At 40.6% G+C, this 22134-nt stretch overlaps 1 protein-coding gene across 1 annotated transcript; it reads left to right on the top strand.

Annotated features, from left to right (window-relative positions):
* The first annotated feature begins 11423 nt into the window (after positions 1 to 11423).
* LOC122810987 (olfactory receptor 10A2-like) lies at positions 11424 to 12708 on the top strand. The gene has a single exon (XM_044082504.1). The coding sequence runs from the start codon at positions 11432 to 11434 to the stop codon at positions 12419 to 12421; it is 990 nt and encodes a 329-aa protein (XP_043938439.1). The 5' UTR covers positions 11424 to 11431; the 3' UTR covers positions 12422 to 12708.
* Positions 12709 to 22134: the final 9426 nt, after the last annotated feature.

The following is a 22134-nucleotide window of genomic DNA, read 5'->3' as shown; positions in this document are numbered from 1 at the left end:
GAAACACTAAAGGCAGAGGCGTGTCCATATTCATTAAGGATATCCACACCTCCAGGCTAGTTGCTCAGCATAATGCATCTGAGATTATCCAAGTGCAACTAACTCTGGGCAAGACCGCAATCCAAATTGTAACTTGCTACAGTTCCCCCACCATGCCCCAGGATTCCCACTCCTCATTTCTTGATACACTGGAAAATATTAGGGTACAACCCAGTACACTAACAATGGGCGATTTCAACTACCACACCATTAACTGGAAAACTACTCATGTACCAACTCTTTTGCTCAACATTTTCTGGAATTCATAAATTCTAATGCCTTGGATCAACTTATCCACACCCCCACCAGGGGCAGCAATATCCTAGACTTGGTCATTACCAACATGGGTAACTGGTGTTCCAAACCAGAGGTCAATTCCTCTTTGGTCATATCCGACCACAACATAATCACCCTAGACATCCACATCCCGCCTCCACCCCCCATTAGGGAAACCACTGTAAAATATGTCTCCAAAGCCAACTTCACACTTGTTAAGACAGAAGTGGCAAACTTCACAACACCCATGCAGATGGATAATAGAGGTACAAATGCACCTTATAAACACTTACATGAGTGAATGGATCATGCTATCGCTAACAGAAGCAAGAAAAAAAAGGAAGCCAATCTGGTGGTCCCCTGCCATAAACAAACTCTACAACAGAAGAAAGAAACTGTTGCAAAAAAGAGCAAAATCCCATGATTGGAGGAACTCCCTGGTCAGCCTCAGTAAGAAGCTGAGATCCCTCATAAAATCCCCCAAAGCTAGTTATGAAAAACAAAATCACCACTGACTCTAAAGACAACCACAAAGCATTCTATAGCTATGTCAAGAATCTCAATGGCAACACTCAGATCTGCTCTGAGTTACAGCACAATGGCACTAAATATACAGAACCAACTGATATTGCCTACATCCTGGCAGATAGCTTCAGTGCTAACTTTACCTCCCTCTCACCCCCTAAAAGGCCCATCTCTATATTGGAAGAATGTAAAGTTCCTGTAATCATGGCTGTGCAGGTAAACACCACACTCTCCAAAGCCAAGAACACAGCATCTATGGGACCTGACAACATCCCAGGCTGCAATCTACATGAACTGCAGAATGAACTGGCACCCCATGTAAGCACCATGTTCAATCATAGCATCACCTCAGGCTTTGTGCCCACTGAATGTTGCACAGCGGCGGTTATCCCACTCCACAAAAGGGGAGCCACCACGGACCCCGGGAACTACCGCCCATTAGCCTAACAAGCCTGGCCTGCAAGGCCATGGAATTTATCATCATGGATCTTATACACAAAGACAGTGATAATCTCCAAACTCTGGACCCCAACCAGTTCGGATTTCTAAAAGGCAGATCATATCTCCTAAACCTGATAGACTTCTTTGAGGCTGTCACCAAAGCCTTAGATGAGGGTAAGGTAGTTCACACAGCCTATCTAGATCTTGCCAAGGCTTTTGACACCATCCTCCACTCTGAAATTATAGATAAACTCACTAAACTAGGTATAAATCCCTATGTCACAAGATGGGTTGCCAACTGGCTCACTGACAGAACCCACACTGTGAAAGTAGCAGACTCCAAATCCACCTTCAGACCAGTGACAAGTGGAGTACCACAGGGTTCAGTCCTAGGTCCTCTCCTGTTTGCTATCTACTTTTCTGAAGTACATGCTAACACAGAAGGTCTTTGGCTGATGAAGTTCGCAGATGACTGCAAACTAGGAGCCATAATCAAACGTCCTAACGATGTGGACATCCTACAAAAGGGCCTCACTGAGACAGATGCCTGGTGTCAGAGCCATGGCCTCAAGCTCAATGCCAAAAAGTGCATTTTCATCCCCTTTGGTAAAAACTCTGTACCCATGAGCTACCACATAGGTGATAGTCTACTTAACACCGAAAGTGTGATAAGAGACCTTGGGACACAAGTGGACAGTAGTGTCTCCTTTGAAATCACATAACCACAGTAGTCAGGAAATCCTTCTACGTGGCACACCTCATCACAAAAGGTTTCTCATCCAGGAAAAAAGAGGTCATTGTTCCCCTCTACTCATCACTCATTAGACCCATTATAGAGTACAACGCCCCTTTTGGTATGTACCTCACAAGACATCTACAACTGGAAAGGCCACAGAAATACCTCACAAAGAAGATTACCAGCCTCAAACAGATGCCCTATGCAGACAATCTCAAAAAACTCCAGCTTTACTATGTCGCATAGATCTCTGCCTAACAAACAAAGCTATGTCAAACCCAGAGCTGTTGGACATGCTCCATTTAAAGAAATCTCAATCCCTCTGAGTTACATGCTCTAGGGACCTAAACATTGTCACTACAATAAACAGAACATGCTGGAGGGATAGATTTCTGTCCCAGAGACTTCCCATACTCGGGAATAAACTACCTATCTATATCAAACAAAGCTCCTCATTAGCACTCTTCAAGAAAAATATTGATTGGATGGGAAATAGGAAATTCACCCTGGGGATCACCTCTGTGGCTCTGCTTGACCGGGGCAAAGGAAAATAATTTTCTTGGGTGGCAAAAGCCAGGGTACCTTTTTGGCTAGTCTTATATAGGACCTAGGGCCAATAGCCTAGTACATACCTATAAACCTATGAATGATTAAAGAAAGGTGAATTGCAAGCAAAAGATAAAAGGTTAATTTTTGCAGCCCAGCACAGAGGACAACATACATGATTTGCAAAGTTCATTGAGCATGTGGAACATGTGGGAGAAACAGAGCCATGAAGATTCTGTGAAAAAAAAAATGGATTGCATAATGGATGCATATCTTCTTGCTGGGTATGATAGTCTCATGGCAAAGAGCCTGTGCACTGAAATTCACAATAATGTACCAAGACTATGCACTGGGGATTGTGTAAACGCTATAATATAGAAGTAGCTGAGAAGAATTGTAAACATGAACTACAAAGCATTATAGAGAGTTTGTTTTTTTTTGTTTTGTTTTTTCTTTCAGCTTTTCCTGGTTAGGGGTTGCCACAGTGAAACTCTGATCCACTAATGATTGGCAGTTGATTTTTATGGTGCTGAGGTGCCAGCACGACGCCCAACCTTCAACAAAGGCACAGCCATTCATGCATGTCTTTTGAATGCCACTCCACCATGGGGAGGACATGCAGACTTCACATAGAAGGCACTCCAGCTGAGAATCAAATGATAGAACCTCTTGCTGTGAGGCGAGAATGCTACCGCTGCACCACCGCAGCTTAGAAAGCATTATAGAGAGTGATGAAGTGTATTCCACATGGGATCACCCATTAACAACAGTTCAAAAAAACAGATGCTAGAAAGCCAGACAGAGTAGTCCATGAAAAAAGGGCAAAAATATTATCAGTCATTGACATTGCTGCACCAAGTGACTACAGTGGCTTATGTGCAGGGAGACACAAAGTCATAAAATACCGGGATTTCCAGGCAAAAATGAGAGCAATGTGGAAGACAAATACTCAGACAGTTTCAATAGCAGGAGGAGCAATGGATCTAATAAAAAAGACTCTACCATCATATTTAGATATGTTTCCAATACATGTAACTCCATATGAATTGCAGAAGGAGTCAGTTCTGGTACATTTTGAGTGTTGTGAAGGGCACTTTTGACTAACATTAAAGATTCAAACAATACTAATTTCACAAACTTTAATTTAATGTGACGTTGATATGGGCCCATTCCTGTCATGGTACTAGAAACCCAATAGACTTAGTACAATTAAAGAAAGCAATATTGTTTCTCCTTCCTAGTGAACAGAATGAAGCCTTTAACTACAAATGCATCTGCTCTAGCTCCTCCTTTGAACAATGGCAGGAACCCCCATGAGCTTTGGTGTAGCAGATTCTAAATCAAAAGGAATAAAAAAACTTGCCCTGTATTTACTGATGCTCAGATCATCAAAGTATAGAAGGGCTAGCATCGGCCCAAAAATCTCTAGGGCTTCATCATGTACAGAATTCAAAGGAGACTCAACTGCAATACTATAACCATACCAGAAGAATGTAGGGCCCCATCAATCACTGACACATAGGTTAAAACAGCCCTATCCAAAGCCAAAAACACAGCTTCAATGGGACCAGACGGTGTCCCAGGCTGTGTCTTGCAAGAGCTCCAAAATTAACTAACCCCTCACCTAAACACACTGTTCAAACTCAGCCTCTCTATAGGCTATGTACCTACAGAGTGGCGCATAACAACAGTTATCCTGCTCCACAAAGGTGGAGCCACAATGGACCCTGGGAACTATCGCACTATAAGCCTGACTAGCCTGGTCTGCAAGGCTATGGAATGCATCATCATGGAGCTCATTAACAGAGACATTGGAAACCTCCAAACCTTGGACCCTACCCAGTTTGGCTTTGTTAAGGGCAGATCATGCCTCCTAAACCTGGTGGACTTTTTTGAGATGGTTACCATGGCATTAGATGAGGGAAAGAGATCCACACAGCCTACCTAGACCTTGCAAAGGCTTTTGACACCATTCCCCATTCTAGTATTATAGACAAACTCACCAGCTTGAACATAAACTCCTACGTCATGAGATGGGTTGCCAACTGGCTCATGGATAGAGCCCACATAGTGAGAGTTGCAGGCTCTATGTCTGACTCTAAACCGGTTACAAGTGGCGTCCCCCATGTCTCAGACCTAGGACCCCTCCTGTTTGGTATATACTTCTCAGAGGTACAAACAAGCATAGGAGGACTATGGCTGACCAAGTTCAGAGACGACTGAAAACTAGGGGTCATAATTGATTCTCCAGCTGATACAGACATCCTCCAGATGGGTCTCACTGAGACGGATACCTGGTGTCAAAATCATGGCCTCAAGATAAATGCCAAAAGGTGCATAGTCATCCCATTTGGAAAAACAAAGTACTCACGAACTACCACATAGGTGGTAGTCCCCTAAATACAGAAAATGTAATAAGGGATCTGGGGACCCAAGTAGAGAGTAATCTCTCCTTTGATAATCATATTGCCAAGGTGGTTAGAAAATCCTTCTATGTGGCCCACCTAATCACAAAAGGGTTCATATCTAGAACAAAAGAGGTTATTGTGCCTCTCTACTCATCACGCATTAGACCCATCATAGAATACAATGCCCCATTTGGGATGTCTCTTACAAGACACCTGCAACAGCTGGAAAGACCACAAAAGTACCTCACCAAGTGGATTACTGGCCTCAAACAGATGCCCTATGCAGCCCCACTCAAGAAATTCCAGCTGTACTTGGTTGCATACTGCTTACTCAGCGGTGATCTCTGCCTGACATACAAGGCCATGTCCAACCCAGAATTGATGGACTTGCTCCACCTAAAAAAAAAAAACAAATCCAGGAGAGCCCATGCTCTAGAGATATAAACCTCACCACAACGATAAATAGGACATGCTAGAGGGATAGATTCCTGTCCCAGAGACTCCCCTTGCTTTGGAACAGGATTCCAATATACATCAGGAAGAACCCCTCATTAACACTCTTCAAGAGAAACCTTGACGGGTGGATGGGAAGTAGAAAATTTACCCCGGGGATCACTGCAGTGGCTCTGCTGGACAGTGGAGCAGGGAACAAATGGCTCTGCTGGACAGAGACACAGGGAATTAATCTAAGGGGGTGGCAAAAGCCAACACATTCTGGCTAGGTTTATAAATGCCCTTGGGCAGATAGCCTAGTACTTACCTATGAACCTATAAAATGGGTTACAGATTTCAATCAAGTTAAAAAGTTCCCATCCTTTTAGTTTATTAATAGTTCCTTCATGACTGTAGGTAAATAGGAATGTTGATGTGCCCTGTAGGCATTCATCACCATCCACAATACACAGTGAGTTAGAGAAATCAATAGCCAGTCGTGGTTTTAATGTTTTATTATAACAGTCAATGATTATTTACACAGAAGAGGCATAACTCTGAACCGCTAAATGTAAGAAACCTGTACAATGCCAAAAATAATGGGGAGGGGGAGGCAAAGGCTCATAATCAATTATTTTTGAAGGCACAGGTTGGTTAGAATAACAGGTTTTACACTCACATGCATATTCTGAAGGATAACAAGTCTAAAAATCAAATGTATGGCATTATTTAGTGCCTTCAGTCCCCAACAATTTGTCAGAAAACCACACATTTTATTAGGTGCAGACTAAAATTATGAGGCAAAACTCTTGTTGTTCTATGAAAACCTAGACATTTAACAGTATGAAAGAAGATCAGTTGAGGTTCTGAGAAACTGTGTTTAGTCCAATATGTTCCAGTGGTAAAACAGCACTGCTACAGTCATTCCACTCCATAAAGGGGGAGCAACTACAGGCCCTGGGAACTATCGCTCCATTAGCCTGATGACTCTGGTATTTAAAGTTATGGAGCGCATCATCATGGACCTGCTTAACCATGATACAGGCAATCTCCAAACTCTTGACCCCCACCCCCCCTCAGTTTGACTTTGTCAAGGGGAGATCCTGCCTGCTGACTTATTTGAGCCAGTCAACAAGGCTGTGGATGAGGGTAAGATAGTGCATACAGCGTACTTCAACCTGGCCAAGGCCTTTGATACCATTCCCCACTCAGGTATCATTGACAAACTCACCAAACTAGACATCAATCCTTACATCACTAGGTGTGTTGCAAACTGGCTCACAGACAGGACCCATAGAGTGAAAGTTGCAGATTCCAAGTCAGACTGTCGACCAGTCAAGAGTGGAGTCCCACAGGGCTTGGTCCTGGGCCCTCTCCTGTTTGGCATCTACTTCTCAGAAGTCCAGGCCAACACAGAAGGACTCTAGCTGATCAAGTTCACTGATGACTGCAAGCTAGGAGTCATTATCAACTCCCCAAGTGATGCAGAAATCCTACAAAAGGGCCTCTCTGAGACTAATAACTGCTGTCGGAACAATGGCCTGAAGCTTTACGCCAAAAAATGTGTTATTATCCCCTTTGGAAAAACTCAGTTTCCATGAATTACTAAGTTGATGTGAGCCCAATGAGCACTGAAGGAGTCATAAGAGATCGGGGGACCCAGGTTGACAGCCACCTCACCTTTGACCACCACATTGCCACTGTGGTCAGAAAGTCCTTCTACATGGCTCATCTTATAACCAAAGATTTTGCATCCAGGAAGAAAGAGGTTAACATCCCTCTCTACTCATCCATCATTAGAACAATCATTGAATATAACTTCCCATTTGGCATGTACCTGACCAGACACCTACAACAGCTGGAGAGACCACAAAAGTACCTCACAAAAATGATCCTAGGCCTTAAACACATGTCCTACATAGATAGATTCAAGAAACTTCAGCTGTTCTCAGTCTCTTATCGTCTACTTAGAGGCGATCACTGCTTGACTTACAAAGCCATGTCCGACCCAGCCCTACTTGAAATGCTACACCTAAAGAAATCCCAATCCCCCGCACAACATGCTCTAGAGATCACGACCTCATTACCACTATTAACGGAACATGCTGGAGGGACAGGTTCATCTCCCAAAGATTGACCATACTCTGGAATAAGTTTCTCATTCATGTGAAGCAGAACACTTCGCTGGCCCTATTCAAAAGAAATCTTGACGAGTGGATGAGTAACAGAAAGTTCACCCCAGGGATCACTTCAGTTGCCTTACTGGATAGTGGCACTGTGAACTAACATCGGGTTTCATAGTGCCTGGGCAATTTTTTTGGGCTAGGCTTGGAAAGGCTCTGGGACCATTAGCCTACTACGCATCTATGAACCTATTAGTTCAGGTGAACTAACTGGCATGGGAAATCACAAAATTTTCAAGTCAAGCTGACGTTTCTAATTACAGTCCAATATGATAAAATATGTAATTAATCACAGAAGGAAATGTTCCCTTCTGACTAGGAATCAAATTTGAACAGACTAAATATAAAATGCAAAAAAAAAATCTTAAGTACTTATGGATCACTGATCTAAAAGAAATAAAAAAAGCCCTGTACCACACCAATAAATGCCCCGTCTGTTCTTTCTTGTTCCAGTAAAAATAGAATTAAAAACTGGTGACCATCTTCCCTCTTGAGGTGCATAGTCCACAAAAATGAGAGGCTGTTAGTATGCAGATATTGTACACAGTGCTCATTTCCCCAAGGCAGCCATGGTTTTAGATCTTTGAAAACAGAATTGTCCTATACTCATCTTATATGAAGTTTCACAAAGGAAAGGACACAGAATACTTGAAGGGCTAAGCCAGGAGATTTTCCTACCAAAAAAATCTGACAGTGAAAGCCTTAGGAGGAATATCCAAAGAAATATTTTATTTTGAGAAAAAATAGTTAGAATGACAGACCTCACTTTAAGGATGACTTTGTGATTTTTCTTTTCATGTGAGAATCTTAGTGGGACAAAACAGTGGATGCTAGAACCTCACGATCCTCTTGGTTGATAAAAATCAAACTAAAACAATTTAGAAATGCTTAATTCTAACATTTGTAAATACTGGCTTACAATAACTATGCATGTTTTGCTGTATACAACCATTATTAATTTTATTTTGTTCAGCAATGCAGTTCAGGTGGTCACATCTCTTTTCAGTGGGTTTCTGGGGAGAAAATCTCATAAAGAAAACATCAGTTAATGTACATGGATAAAAAAGACATAAGCCTTCAACTCTAAGCATTACATTTAGGGAATTATAGCATATTAAAAGCAGATGGGATCTGTACAATATTTACTGATAATACCTATTACTCTGTGTAACACACACTGGTTTGAATCAGTATGCTAGAGGATTTATTTAAGTGTCATATCAATTTTATTAACAAAAGTTTTTGTTTCTTTTTTAAGTCATCAAAAGAGTAGCATAAAACAATATATTTATAAAGAATTTTGTTTCTTCCAGATATTTGTTACATACAGTAGAGAGTTGATTATCCAAATGTTGATTATCAGAAATGTTAGTTACCCAAATGTAGCCTTCCAAAGTTTTTGGGTAGGAAAAATCATGAAGTCTGAATATGTAAATGTTGTATGTATTCACTTGTGCATGTTTTTGAGCTTGTAGCTTGCTTGTGTGTGAAAAATATTATTTATTATACAATGACCACCATTAATATTACAAAATGTACATGCTGATTGGCCAGCGTGCCCATTGTAAATCCCACAATATACCAATGGAAAAAAGGTTCGGTCGCCCGGACTTTTTTCCGTTGGTAAAAAGTCCTCAAAATATTTTTTTAAACAAATAAAAAAAGAAAAAATGGAGCAACAGAGACTTTCGTTTCTCCGTTGTTTCCATTTCAAAGCATTGATGTACTGGGTATGCGAGGGACACAAGTCCCATATGCATGCTCAGTACATCAGAACAAGGAAGCAGTGTACCACTACCAGCAGAAGAACAGTAATGCGCCATTATACAAAGACATTATTTAAGAAAAGTAAGTATTTTTTCTTAAATAATGTCATTGTATAATAGCAATAACCGACTCAGTGGTTGCTGTATATTGAAATTTACCCATGGTTGGCTTTATTTACTCACTCGGGCTTCACCCTCATGATTAAACCACACAAACCATGGGTAAATCTTCAATATACCACAAAACGTCATTGGTTATTGCTTTATTGTCCACTGGAGTCAGAAGTACAAGCAAACACAGGAGGGTTATGGCTGACAAAGTTTGCAGATGACTGCAAACTGGGCGCCATAGTCGAGAACACATCTGACACAGATATCCTTCAGAAGGGTCTCACAGAAACAGATAACTGGTGCCAGAGCCATGGCCTAAAGTTAAACGCCAAGAAATGCATAGTCATACCCTTCGGGAAAAACAAGGTTACCCCTAGCTACCATATAGGTGACAATCCACTGAGCACAGAAGAGGTTATCAGGATCTGGGGACCCAGGTTGACAGTAACCAGTAGTTAGGAAGACCTTCTACATTGCCCACCTGATCATGAAGGGATTCACATCTAGATCAAGGAGGTCATCGTCCCCTGTACTCATCACTCATCAGACCAATGATTGAGTACAATGCCCCATTCGGAATGTATCTGACCCAACACCTGCAGCAGCAGCTGGAAAGGCCCCAAAAGTTCCTCAACAAAAGGATAAAGGGTCTCAAAAATATGTCTTATGCTGCCCGACTGAAAGAACTCTAGCTCTGTAAACACACGCTTACAGAGGGTGACCTGTGCCTGACATACAAGGCCATGTCAAACCCAGATTTGATGAACATGCTTCACCTCAAAAAATCTAGATCCCTCAGAACTACAAGGGCAGGAGACTTAAACCTTGACACGTTTATTAATAGGACGTGCTGGAGGGACAGATTCATCACCCAGAGACTCCCTATGCTGTGGAACAAAATCCCGGTACATGTGAGGCAGAGCACCTCGCTGGCCTTGTTCAAAAGAAATCTTGACCAATGGATGGAGATGGATTACCTCAGTGTCACTGCTTGACAGAGGCACAGCAAAATAATGGGCATAGTTTGCTTCAAACTAAAGGGGTGGCGAAAGCCACAAAACTCTGGGCTAGGCTTATAAATGCCCTTGGGCAGATAGCCTAGTATGAACCTATGAACCTATGAATGGTTGAAAAGCATGCAGAAAAAAATAGATATTTGCAGTTTCCTATCCGGTTCAATGCATATTTAATTATCTGAAAAGTCTAATTATCCAAACTCCACTAGGTCCCAATTACTTCCAATGATCAACTCTCTACTGTATAAATTATTTTATATATATAAAAAAATTGAAATGAAATTGAAAGAATACAAAATAATATTGTTTTGCCTACAGTCAAGATTGCAAATATTTACTTTTAAAGATTTTCCACTGAAAAAGGATGCAGTGTGGGTTGGGGGTTGTTATAACAGTTAAGATGTTTACCTCACAGACTTGAGATACAGGGTTTGAGTCTCACCTTCGACAGAGAAGTCACTTGGGTGTAAAAGGACCCACAAAAGAAGCTAGCCTCATATTTGCCTATGAACCTCTATGTCAAGAGGTGGTTAACACTATAAGCCAAAGAGGACATAGGATATTCAGCCAAAATGTGAAGAAAAAGAGGAGGAGGAACATGTGGAAAATAATCCAAAAATGATTTCTTTCTAATTCTGTCGGATGCAAAAATCTAGATGTAGGTGTATTTTAGCTCATTTAACATAAGAATATGCAACAAATTGTTTTCTGGTTTCTTGCATTTCTTAATATATAGATGCCAAGATGATAAGTGAATGTATATACAGCATGCATCACAATACTGTACAGTACAATGTGGAGTTACAGATATTTCACAGGCCACATAGCATGAATTCATTCATTATATATGATAATGAGGTATTTGCACAATTTATAACTTTGACTTTATCAAACGTTTGATGTTTGTTTGTTTTTTTTTTTTTTTTTTTGTAGGGCACAAGAAAAGTTTGTCATGACAGAACCCAATCTGACAATGTTTCATCTCTTGCACTTCACAGAGCCCAACCTAACAATGTTTCATCTCTCGCACTTCAGTCTTGAAGGATTTCTATGGCTACATGATTGGCAGTCAAATATTATACTATTTGCTGTATTCATTGTAATATATGTAGCTTCACTGACTGAAAATGCAATGTTTCTTCTTCTTATTGGCTTGGATGAGAGACTTCACTCACCCATGTACTTGTTTGTTTGCAACCTTGCCATGTTAGATATCAGCATCCCAACAGTGACTGTCCCCAAGATATTACATTACTTGTTGACAGATGACACAACCATAGAATTTGTTTCTTGTGTCACACAAATGTGCTTCTTTATATATCTGAATGTAACTGAATGTTTGGTTTTGGCAGTCATGGCCTATGACCGCTATCATGCCATTTGCAGCCCATTGTATTATTCTGTCATAATGACCATGAAGCATACAACACAACTTTCCATTTTTTGCTGGGTACCAGGACTTCTGATAGTTTTTTTTCACATTTATATTGTACTGAATGTACCATTTTGTGGGCCAAATACAATAACTGCATATTTTTGTGAGTATACATCATTAATGATGCTGGCATGTGCTGATGTTTCTTCATATTCTTTTGTACCCTTAATACTTGCCCTAGCCTTTATGTCTCTAATTTTATGTTTCATTATAATAACTTATATTAAAATCCTGTTGTCTGTCATTAAAGTAAAGTCCAGAATGGGGCACAAGAAAGCTTTTTCCACTTGTGCTAGTCATCTTCTTATAATTGTCCTTTATATTTTTGTCCAAGCAAGTGTGCTTATTTCTCGTTTTGTGAGTGACACATCAGTGAGCATTCAGGTATTAGCAGGGATCATACAGAACATTGTTCCTCCACTGGTAAATCCTATTATTTATTGTCTGAAAACAAAAGAAATTAGAATCAGCTTCCTCAGAGTTTTGAACAAGATTTTCACTGTATGACATGTCACTAGATGGAGTTGTAGAGCTGATTAAACTATGAGGAGATATTTGGGCAAGATACAAATGAAAGTGCTCCTCAGTCAGAAAGAAATTAAAACTTAGATGCTAGTGTTTCTTGATTTTGTATATTATTTGCTTCAATTTAATAAAATAAAATAACATTGACCAAAATCTTTGTAAATGATATCAAAGAGAATGACCTGTGTTTTACCAACGTTTCTGTGTAGAGATGTGCTCTGAAATACAATCTTTGGGTAGTCATACTTCTGTTATGTTTAACTTGTCTCTGACACTTTTTAAGAATCATTAAGTTTGGACTACAATGTTCAGCATCTAAACACTCTGCTTTGGCTGATGAACCAAAAAAACATGATGTTACACATTAAATGCATAATGGTGTGAGAAGTATTCATAAACATGATCTGTGGACATTGGGGAGGACAGAAAATCTCCATCAAAAAAGAATATGATGATTCAAAGCACTTTCTTCTTTTACTGGGTTACATTTCTACTTTACCTAAAAAATATTTAGTAATAATCCATGACTGGGGGTGGGTATCACAAAATTTACCCAGGGTTGGTGTGGGTTGATGACAAGGGCAAAGCTTGGGTAAATCCAGAGACACCCTCACACATGAATGTATTATTGTTATTATATACTGACATTATATAAAAATAAAATACAGGAATGGATTATTGTTATTATATAGTGACATTATCTAAAAATAAAATGCTTAATTTCTTGAACAATCTCATTATATAATTTATTCTGTAGTGTTCCTCCACCTCCTGGGCTCAGTGCTGATGTACTGCACATGTGAATTGTACCTGCTTCCTTACACTTGCACAGTGCATCAGTGCAGTGCAAGAGACATGAGTGGAAAGACAGTGAATTGTCTGTTTCTCTCTCTCTCTCTCTTTCCCTATCTGTTTTTCTTTTTTTTTTTTTTTTTGTTTTTGTTTTTTTAATAAATAGGGCACTATTTCATCTGCTGTTTGAAGAATTTTATAAAAAGCCAAAAATAATAGGGAGGCAAAGGACAGTCCTCGGCAACTAAGTGCAAGTAAAATAAAAATGTAACAGAACAACAGATTTGGGGATCGATGTGCATTTTTTGTACTTTGTGTTTTCTGAAGTGAATAATGTACTGTAATGCCCTTCATTACTGACTGACATATATCCTTAATGACTTACCAGCAAATCAAACATTTTATGTGGGACAGGGCAATCAGAGATATTCTGCAAAAGTCTTATGCAGTTGAGTGGTGTTGTTACCAGCAGTATAATTGGTTGCATTGTTGGCAATTATAAGTCTAAACTGTCCAAACTTTTGCAAAATGTCTATGATATTCCTCATATTTTCACCCCAGCCCAGTTATAAAAAAATAATGCTTGACTATAGCATATTGCTATAGAAATCCATCTGATCAAAAAAAAAAAACTTCAGTGGCCAGACTTCTTTCTACTGGAATATGTGTGTTTTACAATGGGCATATGATAGGATGCCTGATCAGTATGCATGCTTTTCAGCACTAATGACCAAATAGTGTATAATAATGCAATAAATTATTTTACTTCAGGTATTACACTATAAGGTTTATCATCTTATAAACAGTATGCTACAGTAATGCCAACACCAATTTCATTTATTCTGCAATTATCTTGTTTCACTATATCTCTTGGAAACTGTCATATAAATTAACAACACAATCCTGTATATTTAATAAACTCTGTGTAGGCATATTGTAGAGCTTACACTGGATGTTACCATGTGCGTATACACAGGTTGTCGAGGGGAGCCATGGAATACGGTTATTGAATCAGTGTAGGGAGTGTAGTACTAACTGTGACTGCAGATAAGCAAGACACTCCCAGCACCACTTAATAGTAGTAGTTCCAATTTTATTTTATTTTTTTTTATCTTAAAAAGCATGTTTGTGCTGCACAGAGCTCAGCAACGCTAAGCGGCACTGAGACACAAGACATCTAAAAATAGAAACCAGATGCATTTTATTTATCCAAAGTCATGTTTAAGCATAGCAGCTCAGGTTTGTGAGGCACATCGTGGTGCTCAGCACTGCTTAAAGGTAGCTCAGAGGTATATGTAAAGGTATAGCAGTACTCCACATATCTACGTAGCTAAATGGGTAGAGTTATGACCTCATGTGCAATAGTTGCAGGGTTTGATAACACGGAAGGGCAAGTACGCATTTATTTTTGAAATACAAATTATGCAAATTAGTTTTAAATATTGGCCTGCTACACTCAGCTAAGCTCTGTTAAGACCAGCTAAGCACTGCATAAACCAAGTAACATCTGATAATGTGTATGCACTGCTTGGCATCACTTAGCTGCTTTGTGCAATGTTAAGCAATGCCAAGGATTCTGAGTATCTGAGTTTTTGCACTGCTCAATTCAGCTGCACTGGTTTGTACAGTGCTAAGCGATGCTCCACATTTTTATATGTTGCCCAATGGCATGTAAGAGTAGATAAACAAGCTACATTAAGTGCAATAGGCAGGAATACAGCATACTCCATTGGAGTTTTGTCTCTGAAGGATACCATGGCAGGCACTGGAGAGGGTTTGTCTTTTGCACTCAGCATTGGGGCATTCAGGAGTCCAGGGTCATGGTCAGACTCCTTGTCAAAAACAATGATGACTGGCTAATGCAACATGGTTACCAGGGCTCAGAGTGCAAGGTGGAGGCCTGGGAATGTCTGGCGAGGGACCTCACCAGTGCAACTTGTATCCTCCACAGATGTGAGCAGTGTCGTCACCACCATGATGACCTGAAAAGATGGGAGGGGGTCTCTTCAGCACCTGGGTCCAAGAATTCCTACCAGGGAATGTCCCACATGTATGTAAGTAATTTTATCTCTGTTTCACCAATATCTAATATTGAATGTCTGCTAAACTGGTTTGCATAATGATGTGCTTCTCTCCCAATAGGTGCAGAGAAGAGGGCTCACAATACTGAAGTGCATGCTGGTCATTTGGCCAGGTTGCACTGTGAGTGTGGTGAGTACAGATGTATTTTGCTATTTCTAGTCAAATAAGCAAGAAAGAGTAAAGCATTAACTGTGATTAGGAATAATCAATAAAGATTGTATTGCAATGAATGTGGACTCACACCTGTACTGCAAGAAGTACATACTGCCATCTGCAGTGCCATAAGCAGGGAAGACTAAAGCACTAACCATAATAAAGTATATGCAACAAAGTTTGTAGCACAATAACTGTGGAATTACAGTTGTACTGCAACACTTGCATAACGATCACTGTTGTGCAATAAAAACTTGAAATTATACCAGTAAATGATTGAAGGTATCTCTAATAAAGTCTGTTGTGCACTGACTGCGGAAGTAGGGCTGTTTTGCAAGAAATTGATTATGGCAACTGTTCTTCAATAAAAACACAACATAATATCAGTACCTGCATGAAGGTATATCTAATAAAGTCTGTTGTACAATAAATGAAGATTCGGAGCTGTTTTGTAAGAAACTAATTATGACAGCTGGTCTGCAACAACACATACACCAATAGACATAACACCAAGGTAAATCATGTACATCAGGATTGTCTTGTTTTCACCATTACATGTTAGCTACAAGCATTTAGGTTGTGAGGTATGCTGCTGCAGACAGGTATAACAGTGTACTAGTTTTAGACTGCAAATAATAACCCATAATCAAATATTTCTTGTTGACTTCAAAGATATTTCAGCACACTAACAATATACTGTGTATGCCTGCATTCTCTGTAGTAATGTTTAGGTTACTAAATGCATGTGTGTTCCACTGTCACTGCAGTCTAGTTTAAAACTGTACTACTATTAACAGGTCATATTTTAGTGCCAGGTAAACTCAAGCCAAATATCAGTCAGTCAGCAATTAACAATGACTCAGTAGCTCAGTTTCCTAAATGCTCTGTATGAAGTACATTTTGCCACACACAGACCAGGGTTCAAATCTAGTGCTATGAAGCATCAAATATTACAGTATCTGTCATGTAATGTTAACAGATATTCTCTCCACAGGAACTACATGTAAATGGGTGAGTTAGCCCATATTCTGAGTAAATTATTGTGTGCTGATATGTCACAGATACTTGCAATCATTACCAAGAATGTAAAAATACAACATAAAATAAAGGAAATAAGTATAGTAATAATAAAGTAAACTAAAATAAATAAAATGTGTAAACTTTGGTATAGCTGCATGCCTGGAGTGTCTGTTAAAGGTTTATGCAGTCAATTAATACATTTGATGCAGATATCCTCTGCAGCCACTGTTATTGTGTTCTATCCCCATGAATGCCAAGCAAGGCATGCTAGTTGCTTACTCTCTGTACTGTACACATACATGTCTCTCAAGTGTCACACTGTCATGGAATGTAATTACTAGTATATAATCCCTCTGTCACAGATGTATAACAAAGTAGCACTACATCAGCCCACAGTACACCTTGATAGTTATATAGGTACACCTGATGTGCAAGTGTTCTATGTAGTTGTGTACCTGCAGTTGTTACTGCTTCACCTATACTGTCCCATGCGGATAGCTTGGACAGTATGTACATGCTACAGTAGCTATAGGGCACTTTTAGAGATAAAGAAAGGCCTGACCTGTAGAGTAGATAGCAGTACTATTGTCAACTATATAGCCTATAATGGTATTGATGGACTGTATTTATCTATCGCCCCACCCCTTATCTTCATATATTTATTATTGTTATTCATTAGTTGTGGTTTACTATTAACATATGTTATTCCACACACTTTATTTTGGGGCATGTGTTTTATTATTGCTATGTATTAAAATGTTTGCATAGTAACATATCTTGCTGAATTACTTATTCTGTTGGCCTTGTGCCTTAACTGTTAATGGCATGCTGTTAATATACTGACTGTTCTATTATTTATTGTTATGTTTCACATAATATGCATTAAAATGTAATGGAGTTACTTCCAGTGTTCTGGCATGCTGTTATTACTAACAATGGTTTTGTTCATAACTTACCTATACGTCTTGCTTTGCCTCTATAACCACAACACATAAGAGTAGGCCAGTTCCTGCTGATCTGCCTACCCTATCTCAGACAGCCATGGCACTGGTGGCCCCCTCTGCTGGCACTGTACCACCTATGGGTGGAACCACCTCAGGGGATAGGGTCCTTTCCTCTAGGAAGTGGTGGTGTAGGGGGGATAGTCACCCAGGATGAACTATTGGCCATGGTGTGCAGGAGTGTTCATAGGAGCTATGAATGTCACCTATGCTGGATTGATAGCAGACTGGACAACCTGTTGGGGCAGGCTGGCCCTGGTGCTCAGACTCTTGCACAACCACCTTTGGGGCAGTGAAGAAGTAGTGTCAGCTGCCCATGGATGGGGATGTCAGTCATGCTGCTCCCATCAAGAGACACTGCTTCTCGGATTCCACAACATCCTCCCCATCCAAAGTGTTTACCCCCCTCATATGTCACACACTACCCCTGTGTACTTTCTTGTCTGTCTTGTCTGTCTTGTCTGTCTGCAATTGCATCCTCTCCTACCCGACTTACCTCACAGCATGTACCTATATCCCTTCTCCAACATTCCATTGTCTTCTTATAAAAAAAAAAAAAAAAAAAAAAAAAAAAAATGGGTTCTTCTCCCACAAAAAAAAAAAAATCACCCCCATACATAGCTCACCATTTTGTACATGTGTCCACTGGACACAACTAATGTGGTTCAATTGGCTTGACAACACATTTATGTTGTCCTCACCCCTGTCTTTGGGGTTTGAGAATGCAAATTCATCCACAAAATCAGTCAAAATGTACAGCTGTTGCTGTACAACAAATGGAAAGCTATGGTTCTTTCCTACACCCTTCCTGCATTTCCCTACCTGCCTTTGAGTTTTTCCCCTTCTTACCCCCATTTCATCACTGTACTATCACCCCATTTTTCTTTTATTTTCTTTTTATTTTTTAGCGTGGGTTTGTGCAGAGCTAAGCGATGCGATGCACAAACCCGTGCAAACCCACTTAAATGAGCTTTAATGTGCCTTAATGAACTTATGTGTTTCTGGCACCTCTGTTACATTTCAAATCTGGGCCCCTGTCAACTTCAGCGTACTGCACTAACCCACTATGCCACACAGACTTTAATTAAAACAGTTGTTTTCAGCACAACATACTGATTGCCACTGACAGACTGAAATTGAACCTGATGGGCAAAATGGGAGTGTACCTGGGACTCTTATGCAAAAATACACCAGCAGACAGTCATATAAGTAATAATAGCGGTACGTGAGGCCTGCAATAGCAGGTAAATGTTTCCTATCTGCAACATCGTTAAACACGCCTGCTAGGGCATCAATAGCACAGTACATATCTTCAGCTGGGAGCCTGCTACAGAACAACTGCCTGTGAAAGCCATGCACATACTGATGGTTGCAGGAAATGTCTGTCACGGCTGTATGTCTGCACATATATCTGGCAAATACACCTGCTACAGCACTGACTCAGTAGCTCAGTCTGCTATCTTGCATACAGTGTATTTTGGCACACACAGTCCTGGGTGCAAATCCAGTGTGTTGCACTTCAATTACATTGTTGAGGAGACAGCAAGTAATGACTGAGTCATGCAGTTTTATTCCTCATAGGTTACTATTACTGAATTAACTGCTACCCAGTTTTGCAAGTCAAAGATCTGCAAGTAGAAGGACACTGCACATATTCATACAGCTGACCTATATGTCGCCAATTACTCTGCTATTGGCACTGTTGCATAAAAGATGTACCTTATGCACATGCCTTAATTGCACTGTAAAGGGTTACCTCACCCTGGCTCTGCTGTAACAACAGGGCTGCAACTGCTGCCACAGTTACAAGTACAGATTGCTGGCCTCCATTGTTCACACTCCCCCATATGCATCCTAGCCTGCAGCAGCAGCTGCAGCTTGGAACATACACAGCAATATGTTAAGGTACCTTCTACAGACTGACCATACCTTCAAAACCCTTTAACAGGTGACCCGAACACATCCATACATAAAGAGGGGGACAAGGGCCTAGAGATAAGGACATGTCTCACAGTTTACCCTTACAAAGACAGCGAGTAACTAGAAAGAATAGCAGCTACCGCATTAACATGCATATTCTGATGGGTATGAACTTTGACACTCACATGTCTCTCTCCCCTTACTGACCTCAACCCACATTGTTTGCCAGTGAACTGCCAGAGGACCACAATGTCATGAGACACTGCCCAAACATATGAGACAAAACTGTGCACATATTTCATACATCTATAGGGGAAGTATTTCTACTTACCCTCTGTGATGCTGTAGTCTCCACACCTCAGTAATGTCTATCTTGAAAACTGAGAAAGGGGCCAAGGCCTAAATGAAGGCCTAATATATAGCAGTGTGGTGCCATGACATTGGCTAATAATAGTGCAATTCAGTTGTTTTGGATGCAATTAGCAATTCTGAGCCACAGATTGGTGCAGAGGCAATTACCTGATAATAAGCATTACCTACAAAAGGCAAGCACCTACTTATGGAGAACAGGTCTGTATGTGGTTTTACTCACACGTACAGTGTATGTGCACAGTATTTGCAGAAGAACACTCCAAACAAAGGAATACATCTCTCTACCAGGTATGTACTAGATTTCCCCATAAAACGGGATGCAGATAGAAGGATGGTGGTATGGGAAATAGGGATTAAAACAGTAGGTGTGTATTAGATCTATGATAGTGACATGCCAGTGATACTCTGCTGTCCAACACCTACAACCATGCCTCTCAACTGCCCCTGTTTTGAATCACATCTCTGCTCTGTCTCTGTTACTCCCTATTACAGTGGTCAGCTGTTGTAGTAAAGAGAGTGGATTACATCTAAGACATAGTGATACTAAGTAAAGGTGTACACTCCTGTAACATCAAATGATGTACTGCAATTCACCTCCTCTCAGTCTGCCAATGTCACACATAAATAGTACTAACACTGTAAAAGTGTCCCTGAATGTCCTTGGTGTACTCTGGCTAAGTCGCTGTTTCATGGACATTCATCCCTGTCTGGTTGTGAGCTATGCCTAACATACATCTCAACATTCTACAGTAAGAAATCAGGACAAAGCCATAATTAATGGGGGACAAAGGCCCAAACTCAAGTGACAGACTACACATATTGCCCATACAAATTAAGAATGTGAATAGCCTAACAGATATTACTGTAGCATAAGTGCTTCCTGAGGAGCCTGTCAAGTGACAGTTAGATTCTGTTTTAATTTTCTGACAGCAACCATCAATGATCTGACACCCATTTGTTAGACATCCACATGTTTGTGAAAATAGGATCACATCCATGACCACATCTATGAGGCAAACATGGTGACATTCTATAAACATCTGTATCGCTGAGAGGTATGATGCCTACAGGCATCATATACTATAGCAGGTGTACATTGCTGTCTGTCATTCTGCCACACTGGTGTTGCTGGGCTGTCCCCATATAGTTGTTGTAATAGCACAATGCTATTTGTCAAACAGTGGCCATATGACATATTAGTGGGGATTTGCCTGTAGGGGACACACCACAGTACACTGCGGTGATTGGTGTAGAGACATACAGCAGAATCTGTCACAACACACAGGGACATTACCCAGTATTGCTACTATCTTGGTGATAGCCACACATGTAGTGTTTCCAGACTATGGAGTATGCCGTATGAGGAAACAGTGGATAGGGCAGGCTATTATGGGTGTGTAGGGTCTGTACATAGTGGACATCCACCTATCTGGTCCTGTAATGTGTTCCCATCTTGATGTCTTGCAGGAAGGATGTACTGATGGAGACATATGCCATTTTCATCAGCAGAAAAGGATGCTATAATGGATGGCCTCAGACTCCACCATTACCCGATGTTTCAAGGGGTCACCACAATCATGATCAGTGGGCAGCACTGTGGGGTGACCTTGTGCGGGCTGTTGGATTGGCCATCAGGACAAGGCCTATGAGCAGGTCTGACACAGGGCCACAGATATGATCAATGCTGCATGTCAAAGGGCAGCTGCTGTTGCCAAGGATTGTGCTGCCACCAGTGGAGGGCCTGAGTTAGAACAACTACTGACAGCCACAGAGGAATTCCTGGCAAACCTAGGATCAACCAACAGCTAATAGGCATCCCTCATGCCATACATCCTGGAGGTGGGTTCCACAGTCTCCACATTACAGGAGCACCCAGATAAGCTTACTGTGTTCACCAGTATTATACATTAGCAGTCATTATGGCAGGTTCTACAGATCAATTTGAGTGTCATATCTATCTGCAATTGGGGGGGGGGGTTACCCACAGTTATGCACATACTCAGAATGTGAGCAATATAGCCAATATCACATTGGCTACTGAACATGTGGAGATATGCACATATCACATTGTAACACTGCAACATTTGGTGTTGCTAACATTGCCTCTCCATCACCTTTTCATAGGCCCATCAGGTGTGGCCAGAGTCCATGGTCCTGTACCTGGTAAGCGTGATACTGTTGTTTTATGGATAATATATATACGCTATGAATGTTAAGAGATGCCATTTTGCTTTATGCACAACTGTTGTGCTTAGCCAGCATAGAATATTTAGTTGTATGTTCCATTTCAGAGCAGTTAACTACTGTGCACAGACTAGGGAATGACAGGTGTGTATTTATTTCTACAAATATTAA

The sequence above is a fragment of the Protopterus annectens genome, chromosome 9.part0 (assembly GCF_019279795.1).
Source record: "Protopterus annectens isolate FY-2018-M chromosome 9.part0, PAN1.0, whole genome shotgun sequence".
NCBI lineage: Eukaryota > Metazoa > Chordata > Ceratodontiformes > Protopteridae > Protopterus > Protopterus annectens.
The sequence above is the reverse complement of the archived record's forward strand: the minus strand, read 5'-3'. Positions and strand labels throughout refer to the sequence as shown.